Genomic DNA, 20,038 nt, shown 5'->3' on the forward strand with positions numbered 1-20,038 from the left:
CTTAAATGAAGAATTATAGCTAGCAATATTTCTGTACAGTACGTAAGATTTGATTATTTTACAAACCAAGTCAGTTATCTAACAAGAGCTTTCCTAAATTTGTAGCTTTCCAGTTGCTCAAACAGTACGGTATGGCAAAGCCAAGGTCATGGGTTCGATTCCCAGAGAATGCATGAACTGATAAAATGTATACCTTGAATTCAGTTTGGATAAAAGCATCTGCCAAATGCATAAATGTAAATGATTATTTGGTGCAAGTCCCTGTTTACTTTTTCAATGCACATTCTTGATCTTATTTTTTTATGATGATTTGGTGCATGGTATTCTATATTAAAAACAGGGTTGTTTTCATAATCTTTTAACAAAATATAACATGCACCACCTCTTAAAAAAATCACAAATCCATGTAAATTAAATTTTCAGCCACCAAAATCCATTATACCCATCAATTCCTAAAAGTTCAAATTTATCTATTTTATACTCAAAAACGTGTCACATAATAGATTAAAAATTGGTTGCTTTCAAGTTGCCTTTCATGTTGAGTTTAAAATGTCTTTTAAGACAAACAAAAAAAACACACACACAAAGTTCTGCTTATTTGAAATATCAACTCTCTTCGCATCATGCCATTTTGAGGAAAACGCATCAGTATAAAAAAATGCCTTATGACCAAAACTGCATTCTGGCCTAGCATTTTGTTTTAAGAAAAAAGACAAAAGGTTTTTTGACCTGACAGAGATCACCTCACGCTGCACACACACACACACACACACACACACACACACACTGAAAGAAATCAAAATTGGCCTGTAAGGAGATGAATGGGAGGACGAAGACATACTGTATATGAACGGTTAGGACGATGACAGAATGAGAGGTGGTGATGTAACACAGAGCAATGCTTTGTGAATCCATAGCACCAGTTAAATACACATAGGTTCTGAGATTGAGAAGAGAAAACATTGCACAAGTTCAGTCTAGTGAGGCAATTCAAAGACCACAAGCACTTTCCAGACATTGTCCACAAAAACCCGAGCCATGGTCGGATTCCCAAACTTGACATTTTCAGCATTACATTGCGGCAGAAGAACACATCAATCTCTCCTAAATGAGCAATCTCGAGAAGAGAGAGGAGTTTGCACAACCATTTCTGTAATTCTGCCATCCTTATTCTTGTGTTCGTTTGAAAACCCTGTCTAGAGATACAGAAAGGCACTAGGGAAGGCAGATGACAAGACAAAATCCCCAAGACAAAGCTGATGCATGTTCGTGGGTCAAATTTCGATCTCTATACACTTCGAAACATACGTATTCGTTTGTTTTTCCAACGTTCTTGGGATTTTTTTTAAACGCAATATGAGGGAGCTCAGTCAAAAACTTGGAAACTGAACCAAGCACTTTCCAGTGGTTTGGATGACGTGGTGGCAGAGGTACTGTACGTGCAAGGGGCTTTTAACTTTGATCCAAAGAAAAAGTGATGTCGGAATAACATATCGGATCCAATGGAGAGCCCTTTTGTTTTGGATGGTGCAAGTAATGTCCCGCCTCCCATTTGTCCTCAGTCTAATGTACAAAAAAAAAAAACATCCTTATAATGCGGATGACAAAAGATGTGACTTTTTCTTCGGAATTCCTAAAAATGTTCTCAGATATGGTCAACGTTGTAATTGACCTGCTCCCCCTCCAAACTTGCCCTTGATGCTGTTGCTGATTTTTCAGTTGCCGGGGAGCTCTCCGTTTGGCCGGAGTTGTGCGTGAGGAAGAGAACGAGGAGGGGGGGCTAACGGGAAGGACAAGATTCCATTCAGGGGGGATCGGGTGGAGGATTTGTCCGAGTGGGAGACTCCAACAAAGCCAGGAGTGCTGGTCATTTCTCCTCCAAAACTCACACCGGGGTCTGCTGAACCCAAGGCGGAAAGCTGCTTTTCCTAGCAAGACAGAGAGAGAGAGAGGAAAAGGGAGGAGAAGAAAGAGAGCAGGCGGAGGAAGAGGGATGGAAGGATGAAGATTCCACACACACACAAAAAAAAAGGCAAATGGAATGCAAAGGAGTTCCCATGGCAAGTTGATCGATAGGGAAATGCAGAACAGGAAGATCAAAGGAAATAGAGGTCACAGAGAGAAAGAGAGATTTGAGGTGATGAGGGATTGGAAGAGCAGTAAAGGAGGAATAAAACAGGAGCATGAGTTGTACAGCAGAGGAATGAAAAATTTCCATAGAAACGCTCAGGGAAAGAGGGATAGACACAAAAAAAGAGGAAGAGAGAGGGATGAGGAGGGAATTACAAATGCTGTTGATACACTTGTGCTCTTGTGAGGTTGCACTGCAGAAGACCAGAGTGGTTGTCAGTGACACTGAACGATTCAATATTGGATTTTTTGGGGTAAATATACCCAAAATGTGATTTTAAGTAAGAAGAGAAACTTATTTATTTATTATCAATTTTGCATTAAAGGGGTCATAACACATATTTTTTAGAGCCGTCAAATCGATTAATCTTGATGTGTGTGTGCGTGCGTGTCTGTGTATATATACACAGATATATATATATATATGCATACATATACGTGTGTACACACACACACATATTATATAAACACAAACTTTTATGTTACATGTGATTAATCATGATTAATCGATTTTTTTTTTGTTTTTTGATTTTGGTCCAAAAATATATGTTGGATCATTCAATTCTTCTCATGGAAGCATAAAAATAGATTACCAGTTATATATAAAGTGGCAATGTCACGTCCCAAAGTTTACATTTATTTGACCTCAAAGATCAGAAAAATTGATGACTCATGATATGACCCCTACCACTGCACTCACTCCAGTGTCTGAGTGCAGTACAATAGACTTATACTGAGCATGCAACTGATGCAAAAGTGTGATCAACTGAAAAGAACAGGAAGTGAGAATGAATATTTATGTGGAATGTAGGTGCTTTTTGTTCTGCTATCACAAGCATATCTGGACTGTTGTGACAGTCTGCCTTGTGAAGATGTGCCTGACAGTGTTATGCAAGCTCAAATGACTCTAGGGAACAAATTTTCAATCCATTTACTATCTTATAAATATTTTATAGAAAGTAGTTTATATTTGTATTATATTGCATGATTATACAATTTTGATATTTTATATCAAAATTTACTTTTGATTTACAAAACAGTGTCAAATCCACTATTTAGAATTTCAGGGAGTTTCCACACTTGGTTTGAACCCGAGTTCGGTTGGTTCCAACTGTACAATTGTCCATCGTATGCACACTTCAGAATCTCGCCAGAAGTAGTAGGTCATCCGGGTACTTTTTGCTCACTCTTTTATGAGTACTGTGAATTCGGACATACTACTTTTGACACATACTGAATTTCGCCTACTATGTAGTAGGGAAGTGTGCGCTTCGGATACAACCTATTGCAAACTACACGCCGCCATTTTGAAATGCATTCAACTTTGTAAAGTGAACGAGGGAAGTTAATTTCGACAGAACCTCGACCCCTCGATTTTAACCGAGGGAGCGTGTACACTTCAGGCAGATTCATAGACCACAATGCAACAAAATTGTGACGTCACAACAGAAACTCGCACTTAATTTATCCACAAGTGATCAAGGGCTTAGGGCGTTTCATTTAAACCCATTGCAAGGTTTCACCAGCAGTGGGCACTTGTGCAATGTTAGCAAGGGAAGGGCATAAAAAAGTGGACTTAAATGCAGCCCTGGTTTCATACCTGAATGAATTCGTGTTTTTGAATGAATCGTTTGAGTGAATGATTCAATGACTCCCTCATAAATAGCTTACTTGCTTTGTGCATAAATGAATATGTGTTTTTGATCGAATTGGTAGAGAAAGATTCAGTGAATCACTCATAACACAGAAAACAGTCACTTGTCGCCACCTACTGGCGTAACTATGTAACTTGCAGAAAGAGTCATGCTAAAATGATATATCAGATTTTCTAAATTCTCTATCTATCAGTATACTCAAATACTCAAATATTTATATAACACTTTGGCTAATATATTACAGGTCAGATATAGTATTCTGTTTTTAACACTTTTTTAAAAATTCTATATTTACATTGGGCCCGCAATAGTTTCATAGCTAGTATATTATCATTGCTGGTTAAATTATATTGAACTTGGGTCCGCTCTGCACAAAAAGCGTGAAAACAACCTCAAGCCCATTTCTGCCACACACAAACAAAAAAAAAGGGATAGTTTGACTTTCAGATTTTTTTGTTATGTGTAGCTGGGCTAAGATTCTCATATAGTGGAGACACCATTTTTATTTTGCTCTTATCCTCTAATCTTACCTACAGAGGCGCAGTGCAGTGCCAAAAGCAGCCTCAGCTCATTTTATATCTAAATCATGCTCAGTGTGTTTTTCATCAAGTTCAGTCCTTTTCAGTGAAATCTGGATTGGGGTGGAAACATTGGAGTTAAATCAACCTAAAGTTAAAGCTGAGGCTAATGCATGAGAAACTCAACAAAACAACATGACAACAACATTTGGTGATAATATGCTTTACCATTCTAAATATACTCACCTGGTATTTGTATTTGACTTCATTTTTACAAGAATTATAAGTGAATGGCTCAACTTTAATAGGTTCTATGTTTTTAACACCAAGGAATTTGCTTTGGTTCCAGACTGTTACATTAGCGAAGTGGCTAGCTTTGCTAACATAAGTCAGTCTGACTCCGTTATGGTGCAATTTCTTTCTCTTCTCAATCAGAACCTAGTATTTGAGAATGAATATGGAATTAGTGTTGGGGAACGGAGGTTTGGAACTAGCTGCAACACTAAACAAAGACAAGTGATGACGACAACAGGAGTAAAGGGTGCATCTCTGTCAGAACTGAAACTCATACGACGGTCACTTTTGTCTGGAACCATTGCTTTTCTTTAGGTGGTCAAATCGAAGTCCTGGTTGAATTGGTCTGTCAGGTAATTTAGGTTCAAAAGAAAGGGTTAATACGTTCTGATGTGTTTCTACAGCTCTTTTGATGCAATCACACGTAGAAACCTTTAAAACATCATCTAAAGCAAACTAAATCATCAAATACATTCACCCTTCACTTTCATCCAGCCTTTTACTTCACATGAACGTTGCATGTCTTAATTTACCCAAAAGAAATTGTGTAAAAAATGAGTTATTAATGCAACCATGAACAATACATTTCTATGCAACAAACTACACCACTTAATGCACAAATGTCTACACAAATACTTCTACTGTAAACCACCAGAAGCGCTCTAAACACCGCAACAGAAGCATGAACACCTACACACATTCACACTCATCCGGGTTCTCATGCACGCTGATAACCCACCCCTGACTCCTGTCAGGGCGGCACGGAGAAAGATACGGAGATTTCCCAGAAATCATCATCATCTGTTTCAAAGTGCAATGGTGATGATGTAGATAGAATGGACATGATGACAAGAAGTCCTTCGCCTTGCACTGAGCCATATGCCCTGCTCACCTCTATTTTATGTCAGATTATGCTGAAATTGTGGCATTTTGTATGGATGTGAGGTGAAACCTCCTGCAAAACAAACAAACAAGCTCCTAAAAATGACAGCATCTCTAGGAATCTATGAATGGTAGCAAAAATTATTTTCAGGATAGTCAGCATTTGACAATGCACTTGTATCCAAATGATGTCATTACATTCATCAGTCTGGCGTAGTTTTAATGTTTTTGTTTTTTCTGCAGTATGCAAAAGTAATAAAAACTAGCTGATGCATTCATTTCCATTAAACTAATTGTAATGCAATTTCTTATTTTTGGTAGGAATAATGCAGTTAACAGTACTGTTTTTTTCAGGATCTATCTATACAGGATCAATACATCTGTCTGTTTTTCTATCTATCTATCTATCTATCTATCTATCTATCTATCTATCTATCTATCTATCTATCTATCTATCTATCTATCTGTCTATTAATACATTTTTCTATCTATCTATCCATACATCTGTCTGTGTATCTATCTATCTATCTATCTATCTATCTATCTATCTATCTATCTATCTATCTATCTATCTATCTGTCTATCTGCCTGTCTGTCTGTCTGTCTGTCTGTCTGTCTATCTTCTATCTATCTATCTATCTATCTATCTATCTATCTATCTATCTATCTATCTATCTATCTATCTATCTATCTATCTATCTATCTATCTATCTATCACAAGACTCAACTTTTAATCATCAAATCTCTTTTCAAACTCCTCAACTACATAAGGCTTACATACAATTATGGCTTTTTTCAGATTTTGTCAAGCCAACATTTATTCTAGTATAATTAACTCTAGAATAAAGAAAGTAGAGGTGCATATGACTCTGTGCAGGCGAGGTGTAGTGTGTGTGTGTGTGTGTGTGTGTGTGTGTGTGTACAGTATGTGTGTGGACAAGTCCAGTGTACATACGGTGGATGTGGGAGGAGACAGAGGTGGAGTGGGCGGGTCACAGTCAGGTGATTCATTACCTTTGCATTCGCAGTGGGACGGGTGCAAGGCGGGGCTGCACTAGGATGGACTGCCGCCTCCCCTAAGAGAAATCACCGTATCTCATCAACACACAGGAGAGGACAGAGAGGTGTGTATGTGAGGGTGTGGGCCTGTGCACAGCAGGCAAAGGGAGTGTGTGTCCGTGAGACGGGATCGGCATGCATGTGGACATACGCACACACGCACACAAAAACACACACAAATTCCCAGACAAACATTTAAATGTCCACCAAATTACACATACATACCTCAGCTCACCACAAAGTAAAAGGCAAACAAAGCTCTAAATGCCACGTTGGTCATCTTTATTATTTTGCAGCCAACATGCAGCTACAGGATAAACAAAATAAAACTCTTCTCTACAAAATTCCACAGAATTATTCCTCAGCTCTTAAAATCCTAATCATTTGCGAACAGGTACATGCTACTGGCTCAATGCACCTGACATAATAAAAGTGGAGGGGGGAAAAACAGCCGAACAGAAACAAACACAGCGTGTGAACGTCTGCCAAGCACATGAGCAAACACAGAACTGACAGAGACGCATCATTAAAAACTACGGGACAAAACCAGGGCACTTTACAAACACAAACTTCTCTCTTGCTGAAATCAGAGTGGCTTTGGAAGAGTTTTTATAATAATTTAAAAAAGGAAGCTATTTTATTACAATTGTTTATTATCAAGTGATTAGAAACAATTAATTGTAACTTTAAAAATAACTTTTGACCTAATATTAAGAAAATGAATGATATTAAATTCATTATTATTATAAATTAATTGATATTTAAGTCACCATGACATCAAAATCAGCAATTCTTGCTTTATTTATGGAATATTGCAGTTTTTATCATACATTCTTTATCCGTGAATTTTTTTTTTTTTTTATTCATATGACCTTGAAATCACTTCTTTAATCAAAATAACTGCCCTCCCTCTCTCAGCCAAATCTCTTCTCTTCTCTGATGATGTGTTTACTGGCGCGAGGGCGGGACAACCTGTCACTCACATGAGATCGACCAATAGCAAACCACAACCAATCAATTCCCAGTGTTTGAGAAGCAGCTTCACTTGGATATACATCATCATAGGGAAGAAAAGACTATTGCAACTTACGTTTCATGCAGATTTCCTAATCATCAGTTTAAAGGATGTTATAAGGCCCAGATGTAGCTAATCTGCAGACTCTTTTTAACCAACCACATCTGGGTGATTTAAACATTAAAACATGTTAAATGAATGTTAAAAGGATGTTTTCTTCTGGAACCCTGCAGTTGCATCTCTTCCAAACGTCCACCTGAGCTTCATCTAATAGATGCTTTCTTTCACACTCTAATTGTATTCTTCAGGAGAATCTATGCTGACTGTGCTGAACTTTCGTCTGAGGTTCTGTCCACTCAGCTGTTTCCCTGATCCCTGAGTTATACGTGCAGCTCATACTCAACTCCCTCGTTTTATCTTATCTCATCAGAAACAGGATTATTGATTTTCTTCTTTTCAAAGTCACATTGGAAGTTGATTTAAAGACAGCTGGAGCTCTGGATCAGAGAAGTCGAGTGACGTGTGTGCACAGACTGGAACTGCTGAGAATTTGGTGTTTGTTGTAACATAGAGTACAGCGATGCACCATTTATGAGAAATCAAAGCATAAAAAAGAAGCGAGGGATGACACATGGAAAGAAACATGAAGCATTTGACATCCCTACTGGAGGTGCTAATGCTTAACTAAACATTTCTCCACTCGAGGTAAGGCAACACTGAGCAAATAATGCTACAAAAATTCAATAATTATGCAAAACGTACTTTTGGTTCTATCTCATTGGAAACATTTCTATAATACCTTAAAATAAGATTAAATGGAGAGCAAAATGTTTCTCATAAGACCCCAATGATCAAAAGAGAGTTTCAGAGGAGATCTCAGCCTTGTCTCAAACTTGTGCTCAGATTTGTCAAGATATCAAAATAAATAGATATTCAAATCGAAGAGATCTCAGTATGAACTCAAACATGTATCATCAAGAGCAAGTGATCTGATATACTACATTAATTTATAGCTTTATATTCTTTTGGTGTGATAACAATGTCTCATTGGTTTCTTGTCTTTTCTTCTTTGTAATTTAGATGAACCATCTTAATAATTATTACTTAAATGAAACAATAAAGAACTCTATTCAGGGGGTAATGTCTTGAATATTTGTATTATTATATTTTTCTCTCCCTGAAATCCCCTTTTTAATGTAAACTACAGTTCAAAAGTTTGTGGTCAGTAAGATTGTCTTAAATAAATGAATACTTTTATTCTGCAAATATGCATTAAACTGATCAAAAGTGACAGTAAAGACATTTCTAATGCTACAAAAGATTTCCATTTCAAATAAACGCTGTTCTTTTGAACTTTCTATTCATGAAATAATTCTGAAAGAACAATATCACGATTTCAACAAAAATATTAAGCAGCTGTTAAGCAAACTGTTTTCAACATTGATGATAATAAGAAATATTCATATTAGAATGATTTCTGAAGGATCATGTGACACTGAAGACTGGAGTAATGATGCTGAAAAATTTAGCTTTGATCACAGTACATTTAAATAGAAAATAATTATTTAAAATTGTAATAATATTTCACAATTTTACTGTTTTTACTTTGTTTTTGATCAAATAAATGCAGCCTTGGTGAGCAGAAGAGACTTTTGAACGGTAATGTAGTTATATAAGACAGTCATGGGTGGTTAAATGTTTAAAATTTGGGGTTTATGACATTATTATTATTTTTTGCACAAAGCTACAGTATCCATAGATAAAAAAAAAATAAAAAAAATAATAAGATCAAGGAAAGGTTGATACTTTTGCCCCAGTTTCACAGACAAGGCTTAAGTCTCATCACAAGTTTTAACTGAAAGCAACTTGCACTAAATATCTTCAAATATGTCATTGCAATTGTTTTGTCTCAAGATACACACCAGTAATGTGTTTTTTTCTAAGATTAATTGAACTAAGGCCTAATCCTGGCTTAATCCAAGCCCTGTCTTTGAAACAGGGGCTAAGTGTCCTGAGCTTAGAAAAAGATCAACATCTGATCAGTAAAGCATTCCTTCCTAAAGTCCAGCGTTTAGCATCAGGATGTTTCCTTCAGTGCTGCTCTTCCTCAAGTGGATCAAATCTGAGGTCTGTAAGTGCTGACCTACTGAATATAATACGGCAGTCCTGTAAAGCGTTCAGACAGGCAGAGCGAACAAGCAAAGACACATTCCAGCGTGGACGTAGAGGGACAGACACGCAAACAACGGACAGAACGGTCCAGGAGATATTCACAGAGAAAAAGAATAAGAAGACAGACCTGGTCTGCGAATATCCTGGGTTTTTGCTCAGGCACCACCCCTACCCTCAGCTCGTCTTCCACAGCCATGAGTCTTCATGGAAAACAAGAAAGCGAGGGAGAAAGAAAGAGTGAAAGAGGGAGACATTATTAGTTCCAAAGCACACAGACATTATTGATATCAGACAATCAACAATAAGTGTTCATCTGCCACACATATCAGGTCGACATGCTTTAATTGGGGGATAAATAGAATTAGTTTGCTTTGAAATGGCTTTTGGTCCAATCTGGAAAGCATACTGTTGAAAAAAAATCAACCATATTATATCATGATGATATATTTCCATCATCCCATGGGAATAAGTGAGCTGATAAATGAAATTGGGCCACGTTGTATGGCTTCTAACGACGGCTGCCGCTCTTACTGGCAGCTTATTTCAGAAATTACACGCCATTGAAGTGGCCGCCAGCGCGCATCAAAGCGACGTTCGGTTTCACACACAAAAACAGGGATGTTCTCATATCTCCACGTGAACATTTCCTCTCGGGATATCACATCAGATGCTGTTTTTAGGAACAAGTGGCAGCCAAACGAAGCACTTTAATGGGCAGGATAGTGGTGCGATTATCAAGTGAATGACGGCTTTCTAAGGAATGATGTTTGGTTTGATTTATGTTGACAAGACGACACGAGTACATGACAGTACATGTTAATAAGATGCATCTGGGTCAAATATGAGAAGTTTCATTGGATAGGTATCATTGTGCCAGTTTAGGGGACAGATTGGACATTGTTTTGATGTAAACTGATATGAAATAATCATGAAAGATACATTAATTCATTGCAGAAAAGGGCCTGTTCACACCAAGGATGATAACTATAAAGATAGTTTTAAAAATCATTCTAAATATAAAAGAATAGCAGAGTCTGCACCACAACTAGCCTATAACGATAACGGCACAGCGTTGGAATCACTTTCAGAAAGATTTTTTTAAGTGGATGAACGATAAAGACATTGACAACCAATCAGAATCCATCCTGCTAAAAGAGCTCGAGCATTTAAAGCGACAGACGACAAAACTGCAGCACGTGCTTTAATAAACAGAGTGATATCGTGCATTGGTGTGGACGGTAATATAGTTATTGTTACAGTTATCTGTCTTGGTGTGAACGGGCCTTAACTTATTCTAGTCTTTAGCATTTATTCTAATAAATAATGAATTCCACAGTTTAGGTTTAAAACAGTATGATTGGATATTTTATTACATTTATAAATGTACATATATTATATTGCTTGTACAAAATTCAAATGCAAAAGTAAAAAAAAAAAAAAAAAAAAAAAAAATTTAGTGCTTCAAGATTTCTTAAAAAGACAGAAGCATCCAATTTATTAAAGATATGCTCAAGCCTGTTTTATATTCAACAATGTGATTGTTTATTAACAAAGATCAGACAAAAGGTCATGGGGTCAGACACATTTCACAAGCAGAGGTCAGAAGGGTCACGAGAGGGAATCATTAATAAACCTTCATTGTGCTATTTTTCATCGCTACAGTTATCAAGGTATATTTATTGCACACAGTTTGGCTACAAGAGTTATGAATATATATCATCTCGTATACAGAATATATATGATTCTATGCTCTATGTTTCTGCTTTCAAAAGAATTTATAGGGAAGCAATGTCTGTTATTCTTTTCTAACAGTATTAGATTATTTAATACACTCATTTTTATACATCAATTTAATATATGAAAGTCTAACAATGGAAAAGGCTTATTTCAGTCAAAATGATTATTTATATCAACATCACATTACAAAAGAGATTTTCTAAAAATTCATTTCAGTCCTAAATGAACTAACTCTTTATGTTTCCTGCTCTATAATTAATATCTCTATGTTTATTTCACAAACAGCACCACACAAAATAAGATATTCATAAGCATGACAACTCACTTACCTCATGTTTAATATGTTATACTGTATCTTCTTGCTATTTTACATTGAACATAATACCAAAGCACACTCACCAAACTGTGTTAATATTTATCTATGAGGGTGAAATCAAATTTTCACCATTAAAACAAAAGAATAAAAAAGATTATAATTTGCATAAAGAGAATTAAACTTATTTTGTATTTTGCATTATGACTATATAAATAAATAAATTAAAAGCAGCATAAATTTAAGGCAGTGCAATGATATACAAACACAATTATCTATTGGTTATAGACTGAAACATGACCTGGAACAGGTTTTGTGAGAATTAAGTCATGAGTTTGAATATTAGGAATCATATATGAGGCTTTTGTTTGAATATAAGCAAACACAAGCCTCTTTCTGAAGCTTGGAAATATCTGCTTTTATTGCATATTTCAAAATGAATGATCAAAACACTGAAACCTGAACAACTGAAATCCAAATGTGATGAGGAGTGGTTGACACAAGTGATCGCTGTTCTCGTGATAGCACATAAAGATATGGAAAACATGAACATCTGAAATATGATCTATTTTGATGATCACTTTCATCACAGTATGTTATAGAACACAGTGAAGAGAGAAGTGCAGCAGAGAACATGTGCAGGTCGATCAGGAAGTGATTCTGTGTATTTTCAAGATGCTTTGCTACAATTAATGATGGTTATTTGGAAGAAAAATCCCCTGCACCATTTCTGTCTCAAGACAAATAAGCAGAAGCCAAATAAAGGCTTGTCTAAATACTTTATTATTGCAGCTATGCAGTTTTTACCCTCATTAAAGGATCAAATCACCCTAATGAATGAAAATGTCATCATCATTTACACACCCTCATCTCGTTCTTAAACCCGTATGACTGTCTTTTTTCAGCTGAACACAAAAGTTGATGGTTGCTTTTATGGTGTTTTTGTCCTTTTTGGTGCTTGTGTGTGAAAGATGTGTGTAGATAAAAAAAAATCTCCTTTTGTGTTCCATTGAAAAGTTAACGACAGTATACAGGTTCGCAACGACATGAGGGATGAATGAATAACCACAGTATTTCTATTAATGGATGAATGATCCTTGTAAGAGCTTTAGAAAACAGCGATTTTTCTTTCTGAATAAGTGCTTTAAACATTAGCAATTCATAAAGCAATTTCTTTTCAGCTTAAGCACAATTTATGACACTTTGTCCATGTCAAACTTGTTTCCTCGGACGGCAGCGCTTAAAATGACAAATACATTAACAATACTGCACACATACGACTGCCTCAATTACAAACACATCTTGTTATGATCAGTTATGATTATGATGATTTTTGGAGATCATTCCATAAAGGTATTGCACTAATACACGCCAAGGAAGGAAGAGACGATGATTTATATTTGTATGCCCTTTTGGGAGAAAGAACCCTGGTCTCCCTTCCCCATCTGAGTGTCTTCACTCCATGTCTTCATTCCTAGAATTGGATTGAAATAGCAATATACTCTGTGACACAAAATATGCAGTAAATGCTGCATTACAGGAAGTTACATCATTTCATCAACCAATGGCTGGGGTGAAGTCATTTCTTAAGAGAGAAGCAAAATATTGGCAGATGTGTCTCTGTAGATTCACAAAGCCGCAACGAATCCAAATAACAGGGTAATAAAAAAGATGAAATGAAACAAAAATAACAACAGGAAGGAAATAAACCCAGTTCATCAATTAAAAAGCAGCTTTGTGATGATACACATCACGGCAATTACAAGACTGAGAAGTCCAAGAGTAAAGATGTGGTTAAGCTACTATACTGTATAGAAATGGCAGACGCTCTAGATAGAAAACCCCTTATAAAATGTATAAAACATATATACAGTGACCCTAAAAAGCATGTTTTTCAAGAAAGAAATTCTTGAATGTCAAACTAAATATCAAAGAACTTCACTTTCTTAAAATAAATAAATAAATACATAAATCTGTCTTCATTTTGAACAGATTACACTACCATTCAAAAGTTTGGGGTCAGTAAGATTTTCTTTTTTTTTAAAGAAATGAATACTTTTATTCAATAAGGATGCATTAAACTGATCAAAAGTGACAGTAAAGACTTTTATAATGTTATAAAAGATTTCTATTTCAAATAAATCCTGTTCTTTTGAACTTTCTATTGATCAAGGAATCCTGAAAAAAAATGTATCATGAGTTCTACAAAACATATGAAGCAGCACAACTGTTTTCTACATCGATAATAATACTTCGCCAACATTTGTAATAATAATAAATGTTTCCTGAGCAGCAAATCAGCATATTAGATTGATTTCTGAGGGATCATGTGACACTGAAGACTGGAATAATGATGCTCAACAACATTTCATCGCAGAAATAAATTGTATTTTAATATATATTAATAAAATCTATTTTAATCAAATAAATACAACATTAGTGAGCATTAAGAGACTTCTTTCAAAAACATTAGTAAATCTTACTAAGCCCAAACTTTTGAATGAAAGTGTAAATAATGTTTTCTCACTTCTTTTTGGGAAGTGCTTTGCATGAAAAGTGAGCTATATTTCTTTTAAATTATGTCAATTATGTTGATTTGACATTTTGATATTTTGTTATCTAATGCAATGACATTCAGACATTTTTAAGTTTGGCTTAAATACTTTTTGGGGCCACTATTTCTATATAGAATTACATAAGGCAGGGTTCACCAATCTCGGTCCTGGAGGGCCGCTGTCCTGCAGAGTTTAGCTCCAACCCCAATTAAACACACCTGAACCAGCTAATCAAGGTCTCACTAGGCATACTAGAAACTTTCAAACAGGTGTGTTGGAGCTGGTTGGAGCTAAATTCTGCAGGACAGCGGCCCTCCAGGACCGAGATTGGTGAACCCTGACATAAGGGGTCATCGTCAACTGAGCTTAGAAGGAAGTGCACAGCGTAGCGCACAGCGAGTGTGATCACGTGACCACTGCTGTTTCTCCAGCCTCTTTTTTTTTTCATATTACCTGTCAATAATTCCTTTAATTTGGTTGTCTTTCTCCATCTGCTGCTGTCTCAGTCTCCTCTCGCTGTCGTCCAGTCGGCTCTGATACTGCAGCAGGATTTTATTGGTCTGCTGCTCCTGAGTTAACAGCCTCCTCTCGTACTCCTCCAGCTTACGGTGTGACATCATCAGACGATCCTTCAAAGAGTTGATCTCCTCCTCGTATTCACGCACCTGCACCAGACAAGAGATGAGGACAGCGGGCATGTTATCACAGCAGATGTCACCCTCTTGACGTTTCGTTGAGACAGTAAGGTAATTAAGCAACTTCTAGTGTCCAGCGTTGGCGAGTGACTAACTAAAAACGAAAATTCTGCCATCATTTACTTACTCTCATGCTGTTCCAAATCCTTTCTTTCTTCAGTGGAAAAAAAAGTACATTTCTGAAGGATATCCAGGGCAGGATGCAAAAATGCATCTTTTGTGCGAAGAAAGAAAGTCATGCAGGTTTAGAATGACATCAGGTTTAGTAATTAATGACTGTTTTTATAATTTTGTAGCTCAGCCATTTTCAAAACAGTGTGGTTTTTCCAGTAATGAGCAACTTTCAGATTTTGGCCAAAATTTTGCAACTTCAATCGGAAGCACGATTTTGCTCCCTACAGCTTTTCCGCAAGGAGTGTGTCATTCATGCATGAAAATGTTGCCTGGGTGGGCAACTACAGTCAATGCAAATGAACAAATTCTCCTTGCAAACCACATGGGAATGAGAAAGTGCTGATTCATAACAGGATTTAATGGCAGATTTTGAAGATGAAACTGTCCTTTAATAGGCACACCGAGAAGCAATGAAAAGAGGTTGCGTGTCACCTCTACACGAACATCCAGACGGGGGAACAGAGGGTAAAGAACAGTCAGGACGTCCTGATTGAAAGCCCATGCTGCTCTCTCCTGTAGTCTGTTTAGAGCAAAAGGCTGTTCATTCTCATTTTATATTTAAATAATGCATAAATCAGGCACCATCTGTTGCCAAGGTGAAAGACATGATATGCATTTCCTTGACACTTGTGTGCTGAGACACAACTGCGCTCAGTCAACTGAGTGTCTTGGGACATTTGGTATACGGAGACGAGTTCATTTGCACGAGTAGAGGAATCAAGAACAAACTGTGTGAAAACACTCTGAAGTAATTCTAATTCAAAGCTCACAACATTCACATCACAACAGCCGTCTAGCATGGCAATATCTGTTGGCTTAATTAAAATAAACCCAAAGCACATAACTAATATACAGTCAAACCAAAATATATTCAGACACCTTCAACATTTCTCACATTATCACAGTTTATTCGCTATAGTTTAGAAAATGGTAATAAAATATGACAAGAACTCAGAGTTATCAAATCAGTTGATATTTCACTGGTTTTGTTTAGACTGTCTCACAAATGAATTAGGTTGAATAGCTGTCAGCTGTTAAGTACACAATTAGATCATACCAATTTAGGTCAACCAATTACCAAACAATGCTTAATTTTGTTCAGTCTGTGGTGTAAAAAGGTTGCATTAGCAATTAAAGGAAAAACATTTAAACAAAACAAGTGTCTGAATCATTTTTGGTCCCAAATTTCTATACATTTTACTGGCAGTCCGCTGTATGAAGAATCTTTGGGTATAATATGTCACAGTTTACTTTATTTTGCTATCCTCACTTAGATAAATGAACTATAGTGTCCTGCACCCACTAGTAAAAAAATATAAAAAATGATATCTGGTGTCTGAATAATTTTGGGTTTGACTGTATCTGGTTGAGAAACAGAGAAACACACCCTGTCCAGACGCGACTCGTCCATGCTCTTGGAATACTCCTTTAGCTTGAATTCTTCTCTGTCGATGCGGGAACTCTCTATGTCAGCAGAAAGATGAGGCATGTTGGACACCCAGGCGACGGTTCGCTCAGAGGCTGGGGTCGTGGGGTTGAGAGTGGATGGAGATTGGGACGAGCCCTGCGGAAAAGAGCAAAACATCATGTAAGTAAGGAAACAGGCATTTGGGTTGCAATATTTACACAGTTTGGGGTTGGTAAGATTTTGAATGTTTTTGTCTCTTATGCTCACCAAGGGTGCATTCATTTGATCAAAAATACATTGAAAACAGTAATGCTATGAAATGTTATTACAATTAAAAAAAAGTTTTCTTGAATATATTTTAAAATGTAATTTATTCTTGTGATGTCAAAGAGGAATTTTCAGCATCATTACTCCAGTCTTCAGTGTCACATGATCCTTCAGAAATCATTCTAATATGCTGATTTGCTGCCCAAGAAACATTTCTTATTATTACAATTGTTGGCAAAGTATTATTATCAATGTTGGAAATGTTGTGCTGCTTAACATTTATGTGAACATTTTTTTTTTTTAAAGGATACTTTGATGTATAGAAGGTTTAAAAAACCCAGCTATAAATATTTTGTAACATTATAAAAGCATTTACTGCCAATTTTGATCAATTTAATGCGTCCTTGCTGAATAAAAGTATTAATTTATTTGAACAAAAATGTTATTATTAAGTATGCTGACTAATCTTATTATGCTTAAATCCATTTCACAGAATTCTGCAGATGTTTCTCTAAAATCTACACAAATATGTGAAAAGTTTTGTGTGTGATAAATATTCCTTAAATTTATTTATTTTTTTATAATTTGTGAAAAGTACAATTAACAAGATATAGATATATATTTTTTTATAGTGAAATAAATATTTATTTGAAATAACCACATTTATCACTATGTTTTCCATTCAGATGGATAAATTGTGGTGTGATAAATATTGCTGATTACAAAACAAAATGAGTTAAAACAATTAAAATATTGCCAATTTGGTGGCTATTGAAAAGTTCTACACTTTTTTAAAAAGAATTTTATATAGATCACACACAAAAAGAAATACTAGACACTGATAACAGGTAGAGTAGGAGTTTTCTGATCCGAACACCTGTTTGCTCATGGTAGGCTTGAGCAGATGCTGTTGCTGGACCTGCTGGCGTTCCTTATGTGATTTCGATTGCTGTGTGGACTGTGGCGTTCCGCCCTGAGAGCCCTGGGATCCCTGGCTCTCCCTGGTGGAGCTCTGCTGATGGGGCAGGCCCGGGGGGGTGCTGTCTTTGACGGACAGCTGCTGTCGGGGCCCCTGTTGCCGGCTCCCGAAGCCAGACTCCGGGGACTGGAGCAGGTTTCCGCTCTGTGGCCTGGTCTTTGCTGCAGGGGTGGCGGCGGCGGCAGAACTCACCGAAAGCTGATGTGAGGGTTGCGATTTCATGCGCTGTGTGGGAGGAGCCATGGAGCTTTGACGGACAGGCTGAACGGTGGAAGGAGGCGTGGCTAGTGATGAATGAGATGTGCCGGTCTGCGATGCCATGCCTGCCATCTGCTGCTGCTCCTGGTCATGAGACACATGCTTAAATAAACGACCTCCATTTCTGCCACTCATTTATTAATCAATTTACTCAGAAATTTGATGTAAACAATGGATAATATAACAATATTTGACAGATTTTATGCTTTTAGTCTAGCTGACCAATCAGAGCACACTGCACTTTTCAGAAGGAGGGGCTTCATAGAGACAGGAACTAACAGAAAAGTTACTGACAGACTGGCAAGAGAGGTGCTGCAACAATGGAGAATATGTGAGAAAAAAAGTCTTTTTACAACATTCAAGCATGAAAACCTATTCTGATAAACCCAAAAAACAAAATCAAGACTTTGTAAAAGGGTATAATAGGTCCTTTTTAAGATCAAAACGATGGTCAAGAAAATACCTGCATGTGCATCGAGAGCTGGCGTCCCCTGAAGTCACTCTGGTTATGGCGGGTGTAGTCGTCGCTGTAGCTGTGGGAGTGAATGATGCTCGGCTGACCCAGATGAGGGCCGGGTCTGAGGGTGGACAGGTCTTCGCTTCGGGAGAAACCACCATGGGCGAACTGCGGGATGTACGCTGGGTGAGAGGCGTCCGGCTCAGGGGCCAGCAGGAGAGGAGGAGGAGGTTGGGCTCGACTGTGCTGGTGGTGAATCTGAGGCCCGTCAGCAGCGAGGTGGAACAGAGGGTTCTGGAAGGAGAGGGGGTAGCGGAGCGCGGCGGCTTGCTGCTGTTGCTGCTGGGACAGCGAGTCGGTGGTGGCTCCCATCTGGCTCAGCTGGCTCAACCTCAGACCTCCGGACATGCTGGAACCGCCGGATCCGGCCGACATACGCCCTCCGGCGCGCAGCTGACCTCCGAGGCCTCCTCCCAAGGCCGCGAGCCCACCGTAGCTGCCGAGGCCGGCAATCGAGGCCTGGGAAGAGTTGAGCATGTCCCCCATAGACTGCAGGTTAGAGACGCTGTTCATTCTTGAGTCCTGGAGGTCCATCATAGAAATGCTTTCATTAACACCTAGAACCTACGGGCGAGAGCGCTGCAGATACCTGCCGGGCGCAGCAGTTGTGGGCGGTTTATGCATGTGGCTTGACTGCATGTGAGTGATGTTACTTGAGGGTTAAAAGGAATAATTCACCCAAAAATGAAATTTCTGTCATTATTTACTCTGTCATGCTGTTCTTTTTTCAGTGGAATGTAAACACATAATTTTTATGCAGCTCTTTTTCATACAATTTGTCAAATAACATTTTTATTTGAAACATTTAAATGTTTCATTGTTTCATTGTTTAATGCTTGTGTAAAAGGTTTTTCCATTTAAAAAATAAATAAAAATCATGCTTCGCTTATTGATTATAGTCTATACAGAGGTACGTTTTTTTTTTTTTTTTTTTTTTTTTGGTTAAATTTACAGAATCTTCAAAAAATTATGTTGTATAATAAATAATAATATAAAGAACAGAAGCCAAGCTGTCCTGGGGTGCGTTTTCCGTATAACGACGTATGAAGCATCGTTGGAGAAATCAACTTGCTAGTCACGACTGTTTCCCGAAACCATATTGTTGCAAATTGATCGTTCAACCACGTTGGTTAATAATGTCACGCAGGTGATGGAGTAATAACTTCTTTAAATGAAACTGTTTGAGATCGAATTAACACTAGATGTTTTGCTATAAATTACAGACATGGCATCTGAGGACTAATTCTCATTTTTCTCAGTTATTTTGCTCTATTTCCAGATTTCCAAACTAAAAGACGTAAATTACATTTGTATGTATTCTAAATAAAAGACACGGGTTGTACTGAATGTCAGCTTGCTTATTTTGCGATAAGGATAAAGATAAGGATTTATTAAGTCCACATGTCATGC

The 20,038-nt window shown here is 37.3% G+C and overlaps 1 protein-coding gene across 1 annotated transcript in view; it reads right to left on the reverse strand.

Moving 5' to 3' along the window:
• Positions 1-477: 477 nt before the first annotated feature.
• syngap1b (synaptic Ras GTPase activating protein 1b) overlaps positions 478-20,038 on the reverse strand; it is a 115,733-nt gene continuing 96,172 nt past the window's right edge. Inside the window, 7 exon segments of the mRNA XM_079893710.1 lie at positions 478-1,717; positions 1,719-1,928; positions 9,853-9,925; positions 14,784-14,995; positions 16,587-16,763; positions 17,752-18,195; positions 18,575-19,150. Of these exon segments, the coding sequence (XP_079749836.1) occupies positions 1,646-1,717; positions 1,719-1,928; positions 9,853-9,925; positions 14,784-14,995; positions 16,587-16,763; positions 17,752-18,195; positions 18,575-19,150 (1,764 nt within the window). The 3' untranslated portion in view covers positions 478-1,645.

The sequence above is a fragment of the Squalius cephalus genome, assembly GCF_949319135.1.
Source record: "Squalius cephalus genome assembly, chromosome: 15".
Taxonomy (NCBI): Eukaryota; Metazoa; Chordata; class Actinopteri; order Cypriniformes; family Leuciscidae; genus Squalius; species Squalius cephalus.